The sequence below is a fragment of the Myotis nattereri genome (assembly GCF_964212035.1).
Source record: "Myotis nattereri genome assembly, chromosome: 2".
Taxonomy (NCBI): Eukaryota; Metazoa; Chordata; class Mammalia; order Chiroptera; family Vespertilionidae; genus Myotis; species Myotis nattereri.
The window spans coordinates 209,948,906-209,970,927 of NC_138076.1; the positions used below are offsets into that span (position 1 = coordinate 209,948,906).

The 22,022-nt window shown below is 51.4% G+C and overlaps 1 protein-coding gene across 1 annotated transcript; it reads right to left on the bottom strand.

The window, feature by feature from the left end:
- Window positions 1–1,495: 1,495 nt before the first annotated feature.
- On the bottom strand, window positions 1,496–8,136 carry RPL3 (ribosomal protein L3; the record flags this gene model as incomplete). Its single annotated transcript, XM_081082571.1, is given in 11 exon segments — window positions 1,496–1,599; window positions 1,725–1,844; window positions 2,183–2,278; window positions 2,723–2,824; window positions 3,335–3,495; window positions 3,918–4,104; window positions 5,147–5,282; window positions 5,821–5,989; window positions 6,863–7,055; window positions 7,985–7,998; window positions 8,001–8,136. Coding segments are annotated over 11 exon segments (1,359 nt in total). The 3' UTR covers window positions 1,496–1,554.
- Between the last annotated feature and the right edge of the window lie 13,886 nt (window positions 8,137–22,022).

Genomic DNA, 22,022 nt, shown 5'->3' on the forward strand with positions numbered 1-22,022 from the left:
CAGGGCTGGCCTAACTGGGAAGGGAGGCCCGGCAAGATGACCAAGTGGATTAGGTGGGGCCGACTCAGCATCCTCCCTTAGACCTGACTGGACATAGGCCCCATGCCTGGCTCTGAGCTGGACTCCCAGGAGTGGAGCTTCTCTGTCCCCCCCGCCCCGCCCCCCAAAAAACAGTAAGAAGGCCATCCTGTGGGGCTGAGAGGTTGGCCCAACCAGATGCCACTCACTCCCACCCCCTGGTGGCTCCATCCTGAAATGCAGCTCCAGCCACGCAACCCTGGCTCGTGCAGGGCTAGCAGGGGGCAGTCATCTGCATTAGCCCAGAGGCGGCCATGGAGAACTGCTCCCCCAGAGTTCACAAGGGGCTTCAGACACATGGGGGCCCCAGGGTAGACTCTTGCTCAGTGTACACCAAGCCTTACCCTGCCTCTGCCTCAGGAACTCAGCCTTCTCTGGACCCTGACCTACATTTTAAGGCCTTCACTCATGGGGGGGTGCCATGCTCATTAGAAACCAGACAACTTGGACCACCTTAGCATCCTTAGTACAGGACCTCAACCCACCACACCCCCCACCCCTTTTCAGATGAAAGGCTGAGGAGCCAGAGCCCAGGTAACTGGTGGAAGTCCTGCCAGCCTCATCTGCCCTCGGCTGGTAAGTATGCCGATGTGGGAACAGCCTTGACATGCCAGCTGGGGTTCACGGAGGCCAAGTCCTTCCCTGAAAGGTAGGCCAGAGGGGTCAGGGATCGTAGGCCTGGCTGTTTTGAGCTTAAAGCCAAAACACTCCCCAGCATTCTGGTACCAAACTTGGTCAACAGTAGGTGCTCAGCACAGTCAGCACAGATCAGCCCAAGAACCTCCTGCGGGGGGAAGGGCAGAGCAAGGCCCGAAAGGGTCCAGCGAGCACCCAGCTGGGGGAGCCTGGACAGGGTGTTTAACCTCTGCATGGCCACCTTCCTGTGAAGCTGGCTAAGTGAAACCAACAGGGCAGGGCCTTCCCCGGAGTCAACACTGGCGTTGCCTCCCAGCTCCAGGTGCGCTGCAGGCCTCCTGCATGACACCCCTCCCCACCGCCAGAACTTGGCTGCAGGCCAGACCAAAACAAGCCTGAACTGGATCCCGCTCCTGCAGATTAACTACATCACTCATTTCTGCACAACAGACCCAGGGTCTGCCCTGCCGCGCCGCACCCATCAGCAACCAAACGCCCGTCACCTCCTTCCCATCTCCACAGCTGCCACCCAAGCTGTGCAAACACTTCTACAGCTGAGCCCCAGCCGCCTCACCCCGACACACTGTACACACAGCCTACTGCCCGGGCTGGCTTCAAAGTTCAGGGGCAGACCCCGACTCCAGGTACTGGGCCAGGCCGGGGGGAGGGCAAAGGAGACCAAGTGGAAGTAGGAGGCCATGAGGCCATGGGCAGCACGCCAATGGGAGCACAAGGGTCATGTGGAAGCAGCCACGAACGGGAAAGGTCAAATCCAAGGCCATTATTGCTGGAAAATAATGTTTATTGAGACCCCACCAGCTGCACCATCTGTTCCTGACATTAGGCGCCTTCTTCCTTTGCAATCCGGTCTTTCTTGAGTGGTCCCTGTTGGGAAAGGTGAGGTTAGAGGTGGAGGAAGGCAGCTTGTCAGTAAGAACAGGCCACACTCTGGTGGGACCAGAGATTCTGGGGGGGCAAGCCTCCCCAGCCCCAGACAGGTAGGTGCTCACCATGAATGCTTTCTTCTCCTCCACCGTCTGGAAGCGGCCATGGCCAAACTTGGAGGTGGTGTCGATAAACTTAAGGTCAATCTTCTCCAGGGCCCGCCGTTTGGTCTGCACCAGCAAGGACTGTGGGCCAAGAGGAGAAAAGGTCAGTTATGAAGAGCAGGGCTTTCGCTGCACCATCTTACTTCCCAGCCTTCCCTAGAGGACAGAGCAGTCATGTCTGGCTGGTTGTATCCAAAGAACTGGCCTGGCACGTGAAAGCAGAAGCAAACAGCTGGGCCAGACTGGAATTTCCTCCTCCAGGACTTCAAAGACCATGTTGAAGGAACAGCAAACCCCCCTTTCCTTTGAACTCCCCTCCCTAACGGCTCAGCCTGTCTGTGGACTGTTCCTATGTTAATAAGCTTCTCTCCTCCCCTATAGGTTCCTGGTGCAGGGTGCCACCCGGGCCCAAGCCTCACCTTGCGGAGGGTGAGCACTCGTTTCTTGGTTCCCACCACACAGCCTTTCAGCATGACAAAGTCATTGGTCACTTCGCCGTAGTGGACAAAGCCACCCTGGGAAAAGGCAAGGCCATCAGGTCAGCACGTATCACACAGGACCCTTCAGGTTTAGGTTGTCCCCAGCCACCCGCCCGGGGATGCTCTCAGGAGGGCGGCACGGGATGTTTCTGCAGCCCGCCTCGGGCACTGTGCCCAGCACTCATTCCAGAGCCTCATCACCCAACAGCCCAACAGCTGGGCTGGAGACCCCACTTCTTTCCAGCCAACCCCAACCAGTGGACCGATGACAGGCCATTTACAGGGAACAGAGCTGGCTGCCATGCAGGGACCAGTAACTGACTGCAAACTTGGCCTCACGAGTCAGACAGGCCCAAAGAGCAACAGGGCCCTAGCCCTACTGGCAAGACCTGGGGCAAATTCCCACAGGAGGGTGAAATCTGCCAGACCCCGGGCCTCAGAGGCCAGAGAGGACAGCTAGCTCCTAGCTCTGTTCCTCACCAGAGGGTTGATGCTCTTGTCAGACAGGTCATAGTCGGTGGAGGCGTTGTTCTTGATTAGCTTGCCGTCCTTGATCAGGTAGCCCTGGCCAATCTTGTAGATCTGCACAAAGGAGCGAGCGTAAGACTTGGGAAAGAGGACACAGGCAGGAGACTCCCATGCACAGCGCAGGGTGGCCATTGGGGACCGTAATGCCCACTGAGCGGTGGGCCTAGCTTGCAAAGGACTCTGGGAAAGCAGCTCTGAACTCAGTCCTGATGGGGTGCCCCAGGCTCAGAAGTTATAAAGAGCTGGCTGGCTCTACATTAAAGACACTGCTATCCAACAGAGTGGACGGAGGCCACTCCAACCCTTCCTGGGAAGGAAGGACAGGCTCCCATAGTTGACAATAATCAGCTGCACCAGAACCACCTTTGAGGATGGCACCTTATACATCATATCACACACGAACCATGGACATCACATGGACAGCTAACTCCATGTGATGCCCAGAAGCTCCCCCCACCAATGGTGGTGACAAGAGACTATAACACTCCTTCCTATAATGGGGTCACCTTTCCCCTCCCAGAGTTGAACACCCCCCCCCATATGACCCCACCCCAAGCACCTCACCTTCTTGTTGATCTCAGTGCGGTGATGGTAGCCTTTCTGCCCAGCCCTGGCCACAGAGAAGGCCACCCGGGCAGGATGCCACGCCCCGATACAGGCAACCTTCCGCAGCCCTCTGTGGGTCTTGCGCGGCAGCTTCTTGGTGTGCCAGCGGCTGGTGACCCCTGGAATGGACACATGCTGTTACTGGGGAGTCCGGCACTCATGACATTGGCCCTTTTCTCCCGGGAAGGCCCACCTGGGTTCACTGGTTTGTTAACACCCAATGACAGTGCATTTCAAGGACAGAGGTGGGTTTAACCTGCATGTTACCCTCTAATGGCCATATCAGCCCAAGTTGAATGCTTGTCTAAATGTGAACCTAGAGTTCAGGCCTTGGGGACCTCAGTGAGAGGTCATGCCCCCCCCCCCGCCCCCCGTCTGCGACAGCAGGGCTGTTCTCAGAAGGAAGGCAGCAAGGAATGTTTCCGCAGCGTGACTCGGGCGCTGTGCCCAGCGCTCATTCCAGAGCCTCATCACCGAACAGCAGGTTGGAGACCCCTCTCCTGAGTTTAAGGCCAGCAATCCCAGCCACTACAAAGCTCACCTTTGTAGCCTTTGCCCTTGGTCACTCCAATGACATCAATCATCTCGTCCTGTCCAAACACCTGGTTCACAGGGACCTGCTGCTCTAGCCTCTCCCGGGCCCAGTCCAGTTTCTCGGCCACCGTGCCTCCATTCACCTGGATCTCCATGAGGTGAGCCTTCTTCTGGCGCAGAGGAAGCAGGCGCATCTGGAAGGGAATGGATGCAGCTCAGCTCCCTGCACTTCAAGCTCTTCCCCAGCAGAGGAGGAACGTGGTGTCCTGACTCCCCACTGGGCACAGTTCCCCTTTCAATTCTGATGAGCCAACCCTTGACACAGGGCCCACACCAAGATAGGTCACTTAGCCAGATCCCGGCACCAACAAGCCGAATGTGCCGACCACTGACTGTCCTTTGGCCAGTGCCTTTGGGGTACTGCCCTAGTTTGCCTGCCCACCTACCTCGCTCTATTACTCCAACAATTCACCTGTACCTTGGAGAACAGGATGGCACGGCAGCCACCGTACAAACTGCAAGCATTAGAAAAGGAAACAAATGCAGGCCTAAAGCTTGTAGCTACCCCTACAGAACTTCCGTGGGCTGCTGTCGATCTGCGCTCATGTGGTCCCTAACTCAGCACTCGGGAACAGGGCACACACCCAGGGAGTGGCCCAGAGCACAAGGAGGCACTCCCCTGTCCAAGCCAGGCAAGGGCTCCTTCTGCCAGGTTTGAGATGCCAACAGGCATTATTCCACCACTGACTATTCACTACTTTCAGTCAGGCACTTGACAATGTTAATCATGAGTCACCAATTCCTTCAACCAGTTTTCATTAAAACGGGGTATCGTTTCCCTAATAACCAAAAGGGACACAGTGCCCTCTGCTGACAAGTGAAAGACCAACCTACAAGTGGAGGCACTGGGTATCTTACTCAGGCCGCTGTCCAATGGGCCATGGCCTGGCCCCAGGAACCCAGGCTTCAAGGGCAGGGCAGTGTCTGGCCAGTTGCTGTGTTAACTTCAAACAACCCCCAAGGCTGCTCTCTGGCCTATCTCCTACACCAGAAAAGAAGTTTTGAGGAACCTGAACCAGCCTAACCACCCCGTAAGTCCCCAAGGCTTGGCACCAAATCACTCTGAGGATGGACCGAGGTAACTGAATCTCCCAAACAAGCGGCATCTGATATTCAAAGCCCCACACGATCATCAGCCACCTCCAGGCAGGAAGCGTGTGCCTGCCAAGTGCTCACCTGGGTGTGGGCGATGACACGGATGACCTGGCAGTACTTCTTCATGCTGTTGAAATCCTTCTCCAGCTGCTTCTTGCCATCGTCATCCTGCCACTTCTTGCAGTATTTGGTGAAGGCCTTCTTCTTAGACTTATGCCTTCAGGAGCAGAGCAGAGTTGGGGAGGGGGGCCGGGTGCAGGCCTTCATCACCCCTCCGAGGGGTGAGAGGAAGGCACACGGGCACCACGTGGGGATGGGGCTCATTGCCGGCTTCTAAGGAGCCTTTTCCACCGGCAAGCGGAGCCTGGATGGAGCTCATCGGGCAAAGCCGAGCGGAGCTGAGCAGAGGTCCACAAGATTAATGTAAGTCACAAATACCCAAGCACACACTCATTCTTGCTCCGGTCTAGCCATTACCCAGACCACACACCCAGGCAGGGCTGCTACCTCTTGGTTTCTCTCGGGACTCTCAATACTTCCCAGAATCCAAGAAAATACTAAATACTGAGTCCTCAGCCAACACCCACTAAGCTGCTCCCAGCTCAGGAAACCACCAACTGCTTAAGGGCTGTCTCCAGGAATTGTTCTGTTCTGGAGGCAACTAACCCCAACACCAGAGCAGCCCTCCCATTTCGGCTGAGAAGCCCTGCACAGGTGGTCCTTCCCACCCTAAGCTAGGGTGTCCCCTCCCTTACCAGTTCTTATAAAAGCGCCTTTTGCACTCATCACTGATATGCTCAGCAAAGATGGTTTTGAAGGTCCGGAGGCCCCGGGGGGTTTCCACGTAGCCCACAATGCCCACCACCACCATGGGCGGTGTCTCCACAATGGTCACAGCCTCCACAACTTCCTTCTTGTTCACCTCTGCAGAGAAAGCAGATAGTCAGACTTAAAAGGTCTAACTAGAACCCTCAGCAAGGGGTAGTGTTTTATAGAAACTGTTAAGCGCTCTCGTAGGCTGGGAGGGCAACTTGCTTAAGGCAACACAGGTTACAGAAGCAGGGCCCATGTCAGCATACACTGACAACTCTTAACAAAAAAATACAGGACCTGCCCAGCCAGTGTGCTCAGTGGTTGAGCATTAACCTATGAAGCAGATTCCCCATCAAGGCACATGCCCCAGTGGCAGGCTCCATCCCCAGTAGGGGGCGTGAAGGAGGCAGCATTGATGTTTGTATCTCTCCCTTTCCCTTCCTCTTTGGAACCAAATATATGTATTTATGACCCTAATAAAGCAAATTAACAGCCTGGTTTCCGTTCTTTTCTATCATAGAAATCTCTATAGATGGACACATTTCTTATTACCTGGATAACACAAGCATTCTAAGTATAATGGGGTGTCAAACTATCCCTATGGTCAGGTAGACATTAGCTACCATGGTAGGGTAATCAGGGCAGTGTCCCACTTGGCAACTTTTCCACTTTGAAACTCACAACCCAAGGCCATGGGTCGTCTTCAAGCCTTTTAGGGCAGCATACTTCTCCGTGCTGTGGCTCTTGACAAATTTACCCACATACTGCTCCCTGATGTCAATCTATCCCTCCTCCCACAAATGGCAGTGCCAGCCATCTACAGCCTGGGAATGTTAACAGTCCTAAAATATACTAAGAACATCATTTGAGATGTTCTGTTGATTTCTTAAGTCTGCCCTTACAGCTTGGCCCCACCCAGTCCAGTCCCCACCCTCAATTCCTAACCCCCCCACCAGCTTGGAGGACGACACAGCATGTACGTACTGGATCCTGGCCTGTCGACCTCCCGCACAATGTGGGTCATGCCGGCCTTGTAGCCCAGGAATGCTGTGAGGTGGACGGGCTTGGAGGGGTCATCCTTGGGGAAGCTCTTCACCTTCCCGCGGTGCCGGCTGCTGCGCTTCCGAGGCAAGAAGCCCAGGGACCCGTGCCTGGGCGCCGAGAACTTCCGGTGAGACTGGAAGAAAGTGACCAACGTCAGTGCTTGAGCTTGGAATTCACTTCCGGACCCCCAGCTGACCAGATGGTCCTATGACGAGTCTCAGCAAAGCTGAATCCAAAACAGACCCAGCTAAACTGGATTTGCTTTTTGTAGGGTCACACATCCTGCTGTATTCATCTCAAACCACTCTACAATTTAGCAAAATGAACTAACCCCTTTTCCCTAAATCAGACAAAAGCGCGCCAGACTTTAAATCAGATTAACAGGTGACCTTATGGTCATAAAGACCCTGAGCACCAAGAGACTTCTGGGGCACGTGGGCTGGGAGCAGGTCATGGCACTGGAGGCTCCTCTGCCCGCGAGGACACCTAGGCCACGAGAACTCACAGCCAAATCAGAACGTGACCATCAGCACAGACTCTCTGTCCGCCCGTCAACAAGTTCATCATCTGAGGTTTCTGGGAGCTCTAGCGGCCTACGTTGTCCCCCCAAGCGTCCCAGAAGTTTCAGGAAGAGGACTCAACACCCTCCACGTCTCCCCGCCTGCCTCCTGCTGATTCCTAAGCCTCCCAACCGGCAAGAGTTACCCTGCCTGGGCCCCCACGGCTAGGTCCTCCTGGCTGCAATGCTCGCGGGCTCCAACCTCGATTAGCACTGAACTGCTAAGGCCGAGACCCAGAAACAACCCATGGCTTGGAAACGGTCGGCCCCGGGCACCCTAGCCCAGCTCCCGCCGCAAGGCCTTCTCGCCAGCCGGGCGGTAGGCCCAAGGCCAACCACAGGCCCCGGTGTTTCCCGAAAATAGGCCTGACTGCGGACCCCGCCGAGCTTCCCGTGCTCCCAGAGCAGGTCCTCGGCGCTGGGACAGCCGAGATGGCGCCGATGCGCCGCGGACTCAGCCATGCCGCCATTGCCGAGGAGAGAGGCGCTGAGAGAGTACATACCATCCTGCCGCCAACGCCGCCGGTAGAGGTCGGGCGGCGCTCGGCGTGCGATATATAAAGTCCCGCCTGGCTCCGCCTCTTCCGGCGTACGAGCGCGCACCCGCGGCGGACGTCGGGTCAGGGGGCAAGTACCGATGGCCCTTTCCACGCATGCGCGTCCTCGCCAAGCGTTTGTTCCCAGCGAGACGTGAGTTTCGGGAGCTGGCGTTGGAACCGCTACGGCGAGCGGCTGGGTTCAAACTTAGTGAAACGCCACCGAAATGTGGCGAGGGGCTTGGCTCCAAGAAACCTACCGCTGCAGCGATGGGCGGCAGCCAGCTCTGAACACACCGTTCCGCTGAAGGAAGATAGCTGGCTGCGTCGCTTCTTTGCACATTAAATGCAGTCACCTCTGGAATTGAATAACTCAGCTGTGGGCTCCTGCCCAAAACAGTGTCACACATGGGACCCATTCCCGTCCCACCCAGATCATCGGGTTTGTTGCCATTTTGCAGGCACACAGGTGGAAAGCGTTGCCCGGCTCTAAGTCGGAGAGAAAAGATTGCGCCCCTGGTTTTCTGGCTTCCAGCCGAGAGCCGCTTCCACCACACCAACTTGCCTTTCATATGTCCTGACTTGGACCACAGTCGGATTGGCTCAGTGGAGAGAGCATCGGCCTGCGGACTGAAGGGTCCCCGGTTCGATTCCAGTCAAGGGCACCGGCCCGGGTTGGGGGCTCGGTCCCCAGAAGGGGGCGACCTCCCAGAAGAAGCTGGGGCTGCGAGGGAAGCCCGGGTCTGGCCCGGCCTCGATGGGTCTCTCTGACATCAATGTTTCTTTCTCTCTGTCTCTCTCCCTAAAAATTAATTGAAAAACTATCCTTAGGTGAAGATAAACAAAAAAAAAAATTTTCTTTTAATGCTGACACCACCCCTGAGAGGCAGCCCTGAGAGGTCCTCAGTCCCTTATTTTGAAAATCTTTGCTGCCAGATGTATTTCCAAATCCAGTCCCTATCATGTTTTAGATAATATGCAACATGGTGCGCATGCTGTATATTATGTAATCCTCCCAAAACTCTTTGATGAACCACATGAATTCTGTAAAGATACATGAATAGGCACATGAAGTGGGATAAATATAAATAGCCTCCTACCAACCAGTTCAAGGCTGACTCAGCTGCCTAAAAAATTCAGGTCAATTTGGTTTTTGTCACCAAATGACTTAGGAAGTTTTTTGATTTCAGAATTGTGGAAAGGGGATTATGACCCATATTGTCCCCTCTTACCAAGAAAACTAGGTGGCCCTAGCCGGCTTGGCTCAGTGGATAGCGCATCAGCCTGTGGACTGAAGGGTCCCCGTTTCTGGACAAGGGCACATGCCGGGGTTGGGAACTTGATCCCCAGAAGGGGCGTGCAGGAGGCAGCCAAAAAATGATTCTCTCTCATCATTGATGTTTCCATCTCTCTCCCTTTCCCTTCCTCTCTGAAATCAATAAGAAATATATATATATATATATATATATATATTAAAAGACTTTTAAAAATAGAAAGAAAACTAGGTTTCAGGCCAAGGGAAAATAATTTGGTAAAAACCACACAATTCATGAAGGACAGAGCTCAAGTCTGACTGACTCTAGATTGAGTTTTTACGCCATTAGACTCGGGGTTCAGTAGCTCCCTCACTGGAAAAGGAGCTCTGGGTCCTGAGTCCCTCATTTACTCAACAAGAAATTCTTACTGAGCCTGCTCTGTGCCAGGTACCGCACCAGGCTGTGGGAATGAGATGGCCACCATCACAGACCAAATAAGACTAGTATTTAAAATTGTGATGAAGGTTAAAAAAGATTGAACAGCCCGGCCAATGTGGCTCAGTGGTTGAGTGTCATCTTGTGAACCAGAAGGTCACACTTGGATTCCCCATCTGGGCACATGTCTGGGTTGTGGGCTCAATCCCCGGTAGGGGGCGTGCAGGAGGCAGTCAATCAATGATTCTCATCATTGATGTTTCTATCTCTCTCTCCCTCTCCCTTCATCTCTGAAATTAATAAAAATATATTATTTTAAAAAAATATTTAACAAACAATGTCACTGAAGGTCCTGGGCAAACCATCCCCAAAAGGAATTCCCCCTCTGCAGTCAAGAGAAAGGACAGCATAACAGACCTGCACTGCCGTGCCCGTTGTATATAGAGCTCACTGGGATGTTGCCTTGCGTCTCCGTTTCCCCATCTGTCAATCAAGGGATTTATTCATTCATTTAACACATGTGTCCTGAGCCTGCTCTGCCTAAGAATGACTCTAAGGAGACAACTGGACTGGGAGAAGCCAGCCAGGAGGTGGGGATAGGTAGAGGGCTCTCACGGTGGGTGACCTGGAAAGGGGCACTGAGGTGGGCATAATGGAGCAGAAGCAGGAGCTACTTAGGATGGACGGGATCTGGAGACGGCTCCTATGAGTCGCTGGGGCTAGGGGTGGGGAGAGGAAGCAGGAAGGGCCCAAGTCAGGATATCCATTTTGGAATATTAGATAGTGTTATTTTTAGAAGGGAGAGGTAAGTTTATGTATGTGGGTTTGGAATCACTTATGGGGTTAACTGTATCCTTTCTCCTTCCAAGAACAGGTCTAAGGCTACAAGAAAAAAGTAAGGAAGTGATGAAGGGAAGTAAGACGGGATCTCACCCAAACACACACTGTAGAACTCTGTTTACGCCAGAGGAGCCCTCCTATTCGGTTCTGAGCGTCTGTGAGGCCAAATATAAACGATGACTCCGAGAGTAACATGGTTTACGATACCCACATGACGAAAAGGAGCCATTGCCATGTGAGAATGCAGCAGTCTGCAGGCTAGGAGGCAGGTCCTCGTCAGAACCTGGGCATGCTGGTACCTGGTGTGAAACTTCCTGGCCGCCAAAACTGTGAGAAATAAATTTCTTGTTGTTTAAGCCACCTCCCCCCACCCCCCGCACCCCCAAAAACAAACCAACCAGTGGCCAGAGTGCACTGTGCCTGAAATAAAACTTGAAACAAACTTCTCTGGGGAGAAGGTTCCCCTAAAGGGGCCAGAGTGGGACGCCACTGCTGACGCCCTAAACACCATCCCAATTCAGTGAACACACAATGGCTGGTCACGCTCAGCGGGGACCAGTGAACGCACGGCACGATGCGATCTGTGGGAGCTGTTTACAAGGGGCCAAAACGAGCAGGTTGGCTTACCCGATCCTGGACTGCTGGGGTTTAATCCAAAGATAAAATCCAGAGTCTGGGAAGAAATGGACTGGTTTTGTTTACAAATGGTCCTCCATTGCCCTAGCCAGTCTGGCTCAGTGGGTAGAGCGTTGGTCTGTGGACTGAAAGGTCCTGGGTTCGATTCTGGTCAAGGGCACATGCCTGGGCTGCGGGCTCAATCCCCTACAGTAGGGGGCATGCAGGAGGCAGCCAGTCAATGATTCTCTCTCATTATTGATGTTTCCATCTCTCTCCCTTCCTCTCTGAAATCAATAAAAATATATATATATTTAAAAACCACAAAAACCAATGGTCCTCCATCAATACTGTTTTCAAACTGGAACTTCTAGGAAGGAGCAGAAAAGGGCCCAAGGTTTGGCTCAAATATCTGAAGGGCAGATGTCCTCTGCTGCCAGGTAAACCCGAGGTGTGGTCTGACGGGGTGGAGGGTAGGAGGGCATGTGGGGGAGCAGAATGGGGAGGCAGGAGGGCAAGAGAGGAGCTGAGAGCGGCCGCTTTAGTCATAGGGGTGTTTCCGTGTTCGTCATCCCTTACCCGACTGGAAGCTTCACGTCACGGAGACTGTGTCCTCCTCCCACGTGCTCAGCCCGGTGCAGGGCCTGACACAGAAGCCTCTGGTTCCCGTTGGTCAGAGGAGGGCATGCGCACAGTAGGCCCAGCTGGAACAGGCTGCCTCCCTTCCCCGCTGAGGCAGTAACACCCTCCCACCCCCACCCCCTTTGACATAAGCCCACATTCTAATCTTTTGTGCTGTCACTGATTGTTGCAAAACCTTCTGGCCCAGGTGACAGGGCATTGGGGCCAGAGGACCAGTTAATATGAGCTGGTGGCATGAGCGCAGCCCCATGTCCCCGGGGCAGGAGGCTGGGCACAGAGCCTCTGGGACATGAAGGACCCCGCTCTCTGCTCTGCCAGCTGCCGGAGAGAGGCCCCTCAGAATGGGAGCCGGCTGCCCACGGGCACCTGGCAGCTCCTGCTCCTGCTCCTCCTGTTCCTGCTGGTGTGCAGCCCCCGCCCGGTGAGAGGCTGCGCGCCCCTGCTGGGGCTGCAGGAGGCTGTGGCGCATGCCGCCGCCCACGGCCTCTGGGTCTATTTGCTGGGCCGCTGCGTCCTGTGGTGCGGCAGCCTGCAGCTGGGCGCCGGGCTCGCCCTCACCTTGAGCCGGAAGCTGTGCATGGAGGTGCTGCTACCCGTCCAACAGGCTGTGTGGCAGCCGCTGACCATCGCCTGGGCTCGGGGCCTCCAGCTGCTCGCCACCCTGGTCCACAGAGCCTGGCGTGGCATCCAGAGGCTCCTGCAGCGGGAGGCCGGCCTGGCCCTACTCCTGCTCCCCGTGGCCCAGTGGGCCTGCTGCAGCCTGGCCAGCTCCCGCCAGGAGAACAGCAAGGCTTTGGAGCAGTTGCTGCGAGCTGTGCTGCAGCAGGTGGCTGTGTCTCTACTGGTCTGCTGCCTGGACAAGCTGCGGGGGGCCCTGGGACGGGGGGCCCAGGCCATGCGGTGCCGTGGCCTTCGACCCCTGGAACGGGCCAGGCTATGCTGGGCAGCCTCCAAAGACCTGGATGCAGTTACCAGCATCCTCCCAGCCCCCACTGTCCCTTTCAGTCGGCGCTTCCCCGGGCCTGACCCGGCCACCCTGAGCCGGCTCTCGGCAGCTTCCATCCGCCTATGCCTCGTGGCTGGGAGTAAGGATGCCAGCAAGGGAGAAGGAGGCTGCCGCTTGGGGTCCACCAAGCTGCCCATTAGCAGCAGGTTCCAGAGCAATAGGACGAGCAAGATGGCCGTCGGGGCTTCACCCAAGCAGGTGCTGCCTCGGCAAGTCAAGGTGACCTGTGTCCTCATCATTCTTCTGTGTGTCTGCGCCGCGTCGCTCCTCGTGCAAATCTTAAAATAAATGATCAAGTGTGAACCAGCCTCGGGTTTGTCCCTGGCTTCCTTTGTCAGCGGGAGATTGAATAGCATCCGATCTGTTCCCCTAGGGCCAGTGGTCGGCAAACTGCGACTTCTGCGCATGGGCCACGAAGTTTCAGTCACACTGTACGTGCGCGCCCGCACGTGGTATTTTGTGGAAGAGCCACACTCAAGGGGCCAAAGAGCCGCATGTGGCTCGCGAGCCGCGGTTTGCTGAGCCGCAGTTTGCCAACCACTGCCCTAGGGCAGCGGTTCTCAACCTGTGGGTCGCGACCCCTTTGGGGGTCGACCGACCCTTTCACAGGGGTCGCCTAAGACCATCGGAAAACACATATATAATTACATATTGTTTTTGTGATTCATCACTATGCTTTAATTATGTTCAATTTGTAACAATGAAATTGGGGGTCACCACAACATGAGGAACTGTATCAAAGGGTCGTGGCATTAGGAAGGTTGAGAACCACTGCCCTAGGGGATCCAGCCCCCAGGCATATCTTGGGGTGACATATTCCAGTTTCCTTCAATTATGTTTCTGCACAGGGAAATAGTGCACAGCCCCTTAACCAGTAGGCAGCTCTGTATCCAGAAGCATGAAAAGATGTTCAAGACACATGGCTCAATAAAGACAGCAAATATGGAGCAACACAAATGCTATAATCCTATTTATTTAAAGACTAGAGGCCTGGTGCATGAAATCCGTGCATGGAGGGGGTTCCCCTCAGCCCAGCCTACACCCTCTCCAATCTGGGACATCCCTCTCACAATCTGGGACCACTGGCTCCTAACCGCTCACCTGCCTGCCTGCCTGATCGCCCCAGCACTACCAGCTTACAAAGTGGCCCACCCATCCATTTTCAGTGTCACTTGTGCTTTTATCACATTTCCATATGTTCGATATTCTATTTCCGGCTCGAGATTCTATTCCATTGTTCTTTTTGCCTGTTATCTTTACTCTATAGCAGTGGTTCTCAACCTTCCTAATGCCACGACCCTTTAATACAGTTCTTCATGTTGTGGTGACCCCCAATTTCATTGTTACAAATTGAACATAATTAAAGCATAGTTATTAACCACAAAAACAATATGTAATTATATATGTGTTTTCCGATGGTCTTAGGCGACCCCTGTGAAAGGGTCATTCCACCCCCAAAGGGGTCGCGACCCACAGGTTGAGAACCGCAGCTCTATAGCTTTGTATTTAACCTTTACATCTGCTGTATCTATCAGATAGAACTTAACACTTCTTTCTCAAAACTGTATTAGCAATTCTTGGCCCTTTGTTTTTCCATAAGAATTTTAGAACCAGTGTGTCAAGTTCCACTAAAAACTTTGTTGATGTCTGGGTTGGAATTGTTTTGACTCTACAGACCAATATTGAGTCCTCACAACTGGTTATCTAGTAATCTTTCTCTCTTTTTTAGGTCTTTATTGCCCTTAAGTTTTAGAACTTTCTTCCTAAAGATCTTGTCCACCAACTCCCCCCCTCCCTTTTTTTCAATCCTCACCCAAGGATATTTTTTTTTCCCATTGATTTCCAGAGAGAGTGGAGGAAGGAAGGGAAGAGGGGAAGAGAGAGAAACATCGATGTGAGAGAGACACATTGATTTGTTGCCTCCTGAATGCGCCCCTACCAGGGCTGGGGAACCTGCAACCAAGGTACCTACCTTTGACCAGGAATTGAATCTGAGACCATGCAGTCCTCGGGCTGACACTCTAACCACTGAGAAACCAGCTAGGGTGAAATATTATCTTTTTTAAAATAATATATATTTATTTTAGAGAGAGAGGAAGGGAGAGCGATAGAGAGATAGAAACATCAATGAGAGAGAGAAACATCAATCACTTCCTCCTGTATAACCCATACTGGAAATTGAGCCTGCAACCCAAGCATGTGCCCTTGCCAGGAATCGAACAGTGACCTCTTGGTTCAGGGGTTGACACTCAACCACTAAGCCACAGTGGCCAACAGGCATATTATCATCTTTTCATATGTTGCAGGATTAAGCTTGCTAATATTTTCTCAGCACTGTTTGCAACGACATTTATGAGTGAGATTGGCCTGAGCTTTTCCTTCCTTGAGCTAACTTTGTCTGATTTTGATGTGAAAGTATTCTGATGTCATAAAATAAGTATTCCCACTTTTTTACTCTAAAATTATTTGTGTAAAAATGGAATTATCTCCTTTTTGGGTGACTGGTGAAATCCTATATAATAAAAGGGTAATATGCAAATTGACCCTAATGGTGGGTTGACCAGGAATGACCAGTCGCTATGATGCGTACTGACCACCAGGGGGCAGATGCTCAATGCAGGAGCTGCCCTGTGGTGGTCAGTGTGCTCCTACAGGGGGATCTCCGCTCACCCACAAGCCCGGCTGACAGCTGCAAGCGCAGCGGTGGTGGCGGAAGCCTCTCCAGCCTCCTCCGCAGTGTTAAGGATGTCCAACTTCAGCTTAGGCCCAGGGGTAGCGGGCCTAAGCCAGCAGGTAGACATCCCCTGAGAGCTCCCAGACTACAAGAGGGTGCAGGCCAGGCTGAGAGACCGTCCCCGCCCCAAGTGCACGAATTTTCTGCTGGCATGGGCCTTGTATTTTATTTGTGGCTAGATTTTTAATCATTGTTTCAGCTTCTTAAATGATTATAGCACTATAGATTAGTTTTGGTAAGATATTTTCCTATAAATACATAGGAAATTGTTCGTTTTTGTCTGTTTTCAAATTTATTGGCAGAAAGTTGTTCACAATATTCTCTTGCTATCATTTTATTATTTTTTTAAATCTCTGCTGCAGTAGGTATGGACTCATTTTATCCTTAATATTGTTTATTCAAGCTTTCTTTTTTATATATCAATCTTACAAGAAATTTGTCCACTTGGCGGCGGTCACTGGGCAGATCGGACTCCTCTCGTTCGCGCACCTCACTCGGCTGCCTCTGCAACCATGTCTGACAAACCCAATACGGCTGAGATTGAGAAATTCGCTAAGTCGAAACTGAAGAGGACAGAAAAATCCACTGCCTTCAAAAGAAACGATTGAACAGGAGAAGCAAGCAGGCGAATCGTAATGAGGCACGCGCCGCCCATATGCACTGTACATTCCCCAAGCATTGCCTTCAGGTTTTATTTCCTGTAGCTGTTTACCTTTGCAAGATGCAAAGAGGTTGGATCAGTTTAAGTGACTGTGCTGCCCCTTTTCACATCAGAACTACTGACAACAAAGGCCGCACCTGCCGCTCCCCTCTGCCTGGCTGGCTGGCGGGGAAGTGGGAGAACTTGCATGTTGGTGAAGGAACGAGCTGGATGAAACGAGGATGAAATCTAGAGTAAAAACCAAGCTGGTCCGAGGTGTCCTGCTGCTGTAAAATGCACTTTAATCAGAGTGCCATTTTTTTTTTTTGTTCAAGTGATTTTTGTTATTGGAATGCACAATTTTTAATATGCAAATTAAAAGTTTTAAAACCTGAAAGAAAAAAAAAGAAATTTGTCAAGTTTTTGGTCTTTTCAGAGTACCGACTTTTGGCTTTATTATCTTTATTATAACACTAGAGGCCCAGTGCACAAAAATTTGTGCACTTGGGGGGATCCCTCAGCCCAGCCTGCGCCCATTTTCAGTCCAGGACCCCTTGGGGGATGTCTACTTGTCGACTTAAGCCCACTCCCCGGGGGATCAGGCCTAAGCTTGCAGTTAGACATCCTTCTGGCAGCCAGGGAGCCCTCGGGGGATGTCCAACTAAAGGCTTAGGCCCCCAAGGGAGCTGTGATGAGGAAGCTGGGGTGACAGAGGAGCCACGCTGTCCCACCCTGTCACCCTGGGTCGGGTCACACACAGGATGCCCAGGTGGGCCGGTCAATCGCTGCTGCCCTGCCCGGCCGCCCCAGGTCAGGTCTCACACGGGACACCCAGACGGGCCGGCCGATTGCTGCTGCCCAGCCTGGCCGCCCCAGGTCGGGTCGCACATGGGACGCCTGCCGCCCCAGGTCGCAGATAGCAGGCCCGGATGGTGGCAGAGCAGGCGGGATGGCACTGACCCGCCCTGCCTGCAGTATGCAAATTAGCCACCATCTTTGTTGGCAGTTAATTTGCATATTGTGCTGATTAGCCAATGGGAGGCGTAGCGAAGGTATGGTCAATTACCATGTTTGTCTGTTATTAGATAGGATTTTCTATTCATTTATGTTTTTATTTTTATAAATGTTTTTGTTTCTAATTTTGGGTGGTTCACTCTGTGGATCTTTATCTGATTTCTTAATTTGGTTGCTTTACTCATTAATTTTCAGCCTTTTTTCTAATGTACGCATTTAAGATTTAAAATATTCCTTCTGCATACTACTTTCACTGTATCCCCCAAATTATAATTTTAAGTTTTTTTTAGTTTTAAGTATTTTCTATTTTTAAAATATATTTTTATTGATTTCAGAGAGCGAGGAAGAGGGAAAGAGAGAGAAACATCAATGATGAGAGAGAATCATTGATCAGCTGCCTCTTATATGTCTCATACTGGAGATCAAGCCCACAACCCGGGCAAGTGTCCTGACCAGGAATCAAACCATGACCTCCTGGTTCACAGGTCAATGCTCAACCACTGAGCTACGCTGGCTGGGCTGATCTTTCCATTTCAGAGAGAGGTACGCACATTCATTATATTGCAGAATAACTTAAGGTTCTGTTAATTTTTAATTGAATATATTTTGCATCTATTTTATTTGCTATAGTGAAAACTAATAGATAACCGCAACTAAAATTGCAGTCAGGAAGGCCTGTAGGGGGCGCTCCCGTGCCCTGCTGCTCACTCTCAATTACCCTAAACAGGAAGAGACATACTTGGCATCTTCAAATGGGAGGTGCATTTACTTCCCTACCCTGCAGCAAGAAGCAAGGTTTTCTTCTTGACCTGCAACAAGCCCAGACAATACAAAATGCCACAGCTAAAAAAAAAAAAAAGAAAAAGAAAAAGAAAGAAAGAGAATGCTACAGCTCAGCCAATGAGAAGCTATTCACCCTGACCTCTTACTTTCCTCCAACGAACTTTCATTTTTCCTTTGCTAGTGACTTCCTTGGCCCACCCTACTTTCTATTTTAAATGATTCCTCAGGGAATCTCTACTTAGTAGATGAGATCTGCCTGATTTTATGAATCATTTAATAAAGCCAATTAGATCTTCAAAGTCCCTCAGCTGAATTTTGTTTTTTAGGGAGAGAGGAAGGGAGAGGGAAATATTGCTCGGTTGCCTCCCACCCTCACCGGGGATTGAGCCCTCAACCTGGGTATGTGCCCTGACCAGGAATCTAATCTGCAGCCATTTGATATATGGACAATGAGCCAACCCACTGAGCCACACCAGCCAGGGTGGTTCTTTTTCATTTCTGCTGGATTGTTTTTGACAGTCTCTGGTTCCTATCTCATCCTTTCGATTCCTTCATTAGCTCTTCAGTACGTCAAATATTCGCGTTTTATATCAGGATCATGACATCTGTTAACGTAAAAAAACCATTGAAACCTGTAAAGAATTTCTGTGAGTTTATTTGAGCCAAACTGTTGACATATGCCGGGAAGCAGAACCTCAACGAATTGAGATAATGCTCCGGAGAATGGTGGGGTTACTTCTGCATTTATACATTGCAATCAAAGGAGGAACATAGGTGGGTTACATGAAACTCATTGGTGACAGATTAAGGAGGAGGGATAAGCAAAGCAGGGAAACCCCTGGGATTGGATAAAAAGTAAAATGATAGACACATACTTAGGTGGGTGCAGGATCAATTAACATGATAATGAAGGAATTTGTGGTATCTGTCCTGGGGCCCAGTACATTTGGTTGTGACCCAGGGGCTCCAGATAAAGGGAAGTCACAAGCTACCCAGACATTTCAAGGGTATGTTATTACAGATGCAAAAAGACAGATAGGCTCAGTTAAGGTTCAGGTTGACCTTGTCAGTGAAGATGCTGGCCTAGGACGTAACTGCCCACCATAACTGCTTTAGTTAAAGTTTAATTTCAGACCATCCTTTGCGGTTACTTTAGGTCTCTGAGTTTGCAAGACCGCCATGCAGGCCTCCCCTGAGCTTGTCAGGTCAGCATGTGGCCCCTTTCGTCCACACATCTGAATCCTTTGCTGGCCTGATTCTGCTACTTATTATTTCTGCTGATTTTATCTTGCTATCTTGTTTATTCATGTGTTTTGTGATTTATTTTTTTAACTTTGAGCTCTTACTTGGGGAAATTTTATCTTCTAGAATTTTCCACGGCTTGTATTGAGACGATTTGTATTTTCCTGGGCCCTGAGGGGGCCACCAACCCAGCACCATTTGAAGCGAAATTCTCAATCTGGGATTCTTCGTTGTAGGCAGAAAGGGTGAATTTGGGCAGGAGTGCTGGCTGGGTAAAGTCAAGGTCCCCCCCATCCTGTGTGAAGCCCACAACAGCCTGTGTTCTTTGCCCTCTGCCCTCTGGCTCAGGCCGCCCCTAAGAGCATGTGCCTCTGGACATCGAGGCCTCCTGTGGGGTCCAAATCAGCACCGCACCGTGGTGGGCCCAGCGGCCTCTCCTGGTCGCCAGTTCCACCTCAAGGCTGTGGCCATGTCAGGGCAGCGGGGAGCAGACACTGTGTCCCAGAAGCTCGCCTCTCTGGGTTCACGGCTTCCTTCTTTTTTGGGCCTTTTTGCCATCCATGCTTCTTTTTTTTTTTTTTTTCCTAGCATTTTAATTTTTTTTGGCTATCTAGGCTTTCATACTGTTGGTTCTGTTCTTTTTCTTCTTAATATTCTTTCTCTGAGGCCTCCTGATATGCTTTTTTAAAGATAAAGTCTTATCTTTCTCTAACTGCCGGCTGGGAGTGGTGAATTTGTGCCTATGGGGTTCCAAGGAGGCGTTGGAATTTGGGTTTCCAGCCGCACGCGGAGGGGCAGGGTTTTGTTTCCCCTTGTCCTTCTCTTCCTCTCTCCCTCTGTGCTTGCCCTCTCTGTCCAGGCTCGGATTGGTGTTGCCTCTACCAGGCTCCCCCGCCCACGACCCAGAAGCAGACCTCACAGTGGCATTTTGGGGTTCCACCTCAGGGACACACTGGGGACACTGGGCCTCAGGCGAGGAGCCAGCAGGAGGCTTGCTTCAGCATTCGCTGCGCAGCTAAAGCTCTGAATCCCTGTCCTGCCGCCCTGCACCCACCGCTTTCTCTAAGCCAGGGTCCCAGGCAGGGACCCATTTAATCTTTTGCTCCCCAGTGGCAGAGTGCCACCCTGGTCGCTGGCTTCAGACAGAGGCCTGGCTCCTGTGATGCCTCCTTGGACCCGGAGCCCAACGCCCTTGCTTCAGCCCTCTCCCGCGGCTCTGTGTATGGAGCAGAAGTTTCTGTTGAGCTGCGGTTATGGTTGTTATCTATTCCCGTGCAACAAACACGCCATAGCTTTGTGGCTCAAAACAACCGCCGTTTTATTATTTCAAAATGCTGCACTTCGCCGAAACCGGTTTGGCTCAGTGGATAGAGCGTCGGCCTGCGGACTGAAGGGTCCCGGGTTCGATTCCGGTCAAGGGCATGTACCTTGGTTGCGGGCACATCCCCAGTGGGAGATGTGCAGGAGGCAGCTGATCGATGTTTCTCTCTCATCGATGTTTCTAACTCTCTATCTCTCTCCCTTCCTCTCTGTAAAAAATCAATAAAATATATTTTTTAAAAAAAATGTTGTGCTTCAGGTCACCAGATCCACTCCGGGTCAGGGCATATGCCCGGGTTGTGGGTTCAATCTCCAGTAGGGGGCGTGCCAGAGGCAGCTGATAGATGTTTCTCTCATCGATGTTTCCCTCATCCCTCTATCCCTCTACCTTCCTTTCTCTCTCTCACACACACACACACACACACACAAAGAAAAGAAAAGAAAAGGTGCCTGAGGCAAATTTTTAAATTTTAATTGTGCTGTGGCTCACCCACTCACAGTGAATGTATTTCCCCTCTGCCCAGGCAACTCCACACTCACACACAGACCTCACACCTTCTAATCTATACCAAAGCGGCCTCAAGGGGGCAGCAGGGGAGCAAAGGCGGGATGCCGCTTGGCCTGGGCTGGGAATTCCAATTGGCAACATGTAGGCAGCTCTGGGTTTGCAAAAGCTTGACCTACAAAGAACAGCTTGACGCCTTGCCGCTAACGCAGAACGTAAATGCAGATGTTTCTATAACCTGCAGTGCGAGCTATAAAGCAGGGGTTCATGGAGGAGCCTGGAAACCTACTCGCCATTTATAGCTTCATGTTTTTAAGAGAATGCCTCCATATCTTGCTGTACAGACCTTGTTGAAAACCAACTGGAATGGGTAGGCTAATGATGTTTTACTAAGCTCATTCTTTGTACCAGGCACTATTCTAAGCACATTTTATGCATTTAACCCTGACAGTAATCCTCAGAGGTAGCTACTATGCTTATTTCTATTTTTTTTCAGATGAGGAAATAGGCCCAGAGAGGAGAAACCATTTACCCACAGTCACACAGTGACTGTGGGGGGAAGACAAGACTTTCATCCAAGAATATCTGAAGATATTCGGAAGATGAGGGGCAGTCCCTAAATCCTTCAGTCTTATGCCCCCAGGCCCAGCACAAAGCCTGCGCAACGTGGGCTTTGAAGAAATATTTATTGAATGAATAAATGAATGACCATTAGTCACTGATCTGACTATTACTCACTGTTTTGGCCCATCACACTCGCACACTTTTTTTTCCATGTTATAATTTTTAAAAGTAGATATAATTTATAGTGAAAATCACCCTTTTTGTGGACAGTTCTGCAAGCTTTGACAAACATTTACAGTTAATTATGTAATCATCACCATAAAGAAGATAGAAAATGATTCTACCACCCCCCTAAATTTCACATGCTCCTTAGAAGTAAATTCTACACCCTCCCCTGTCACATCAGCCC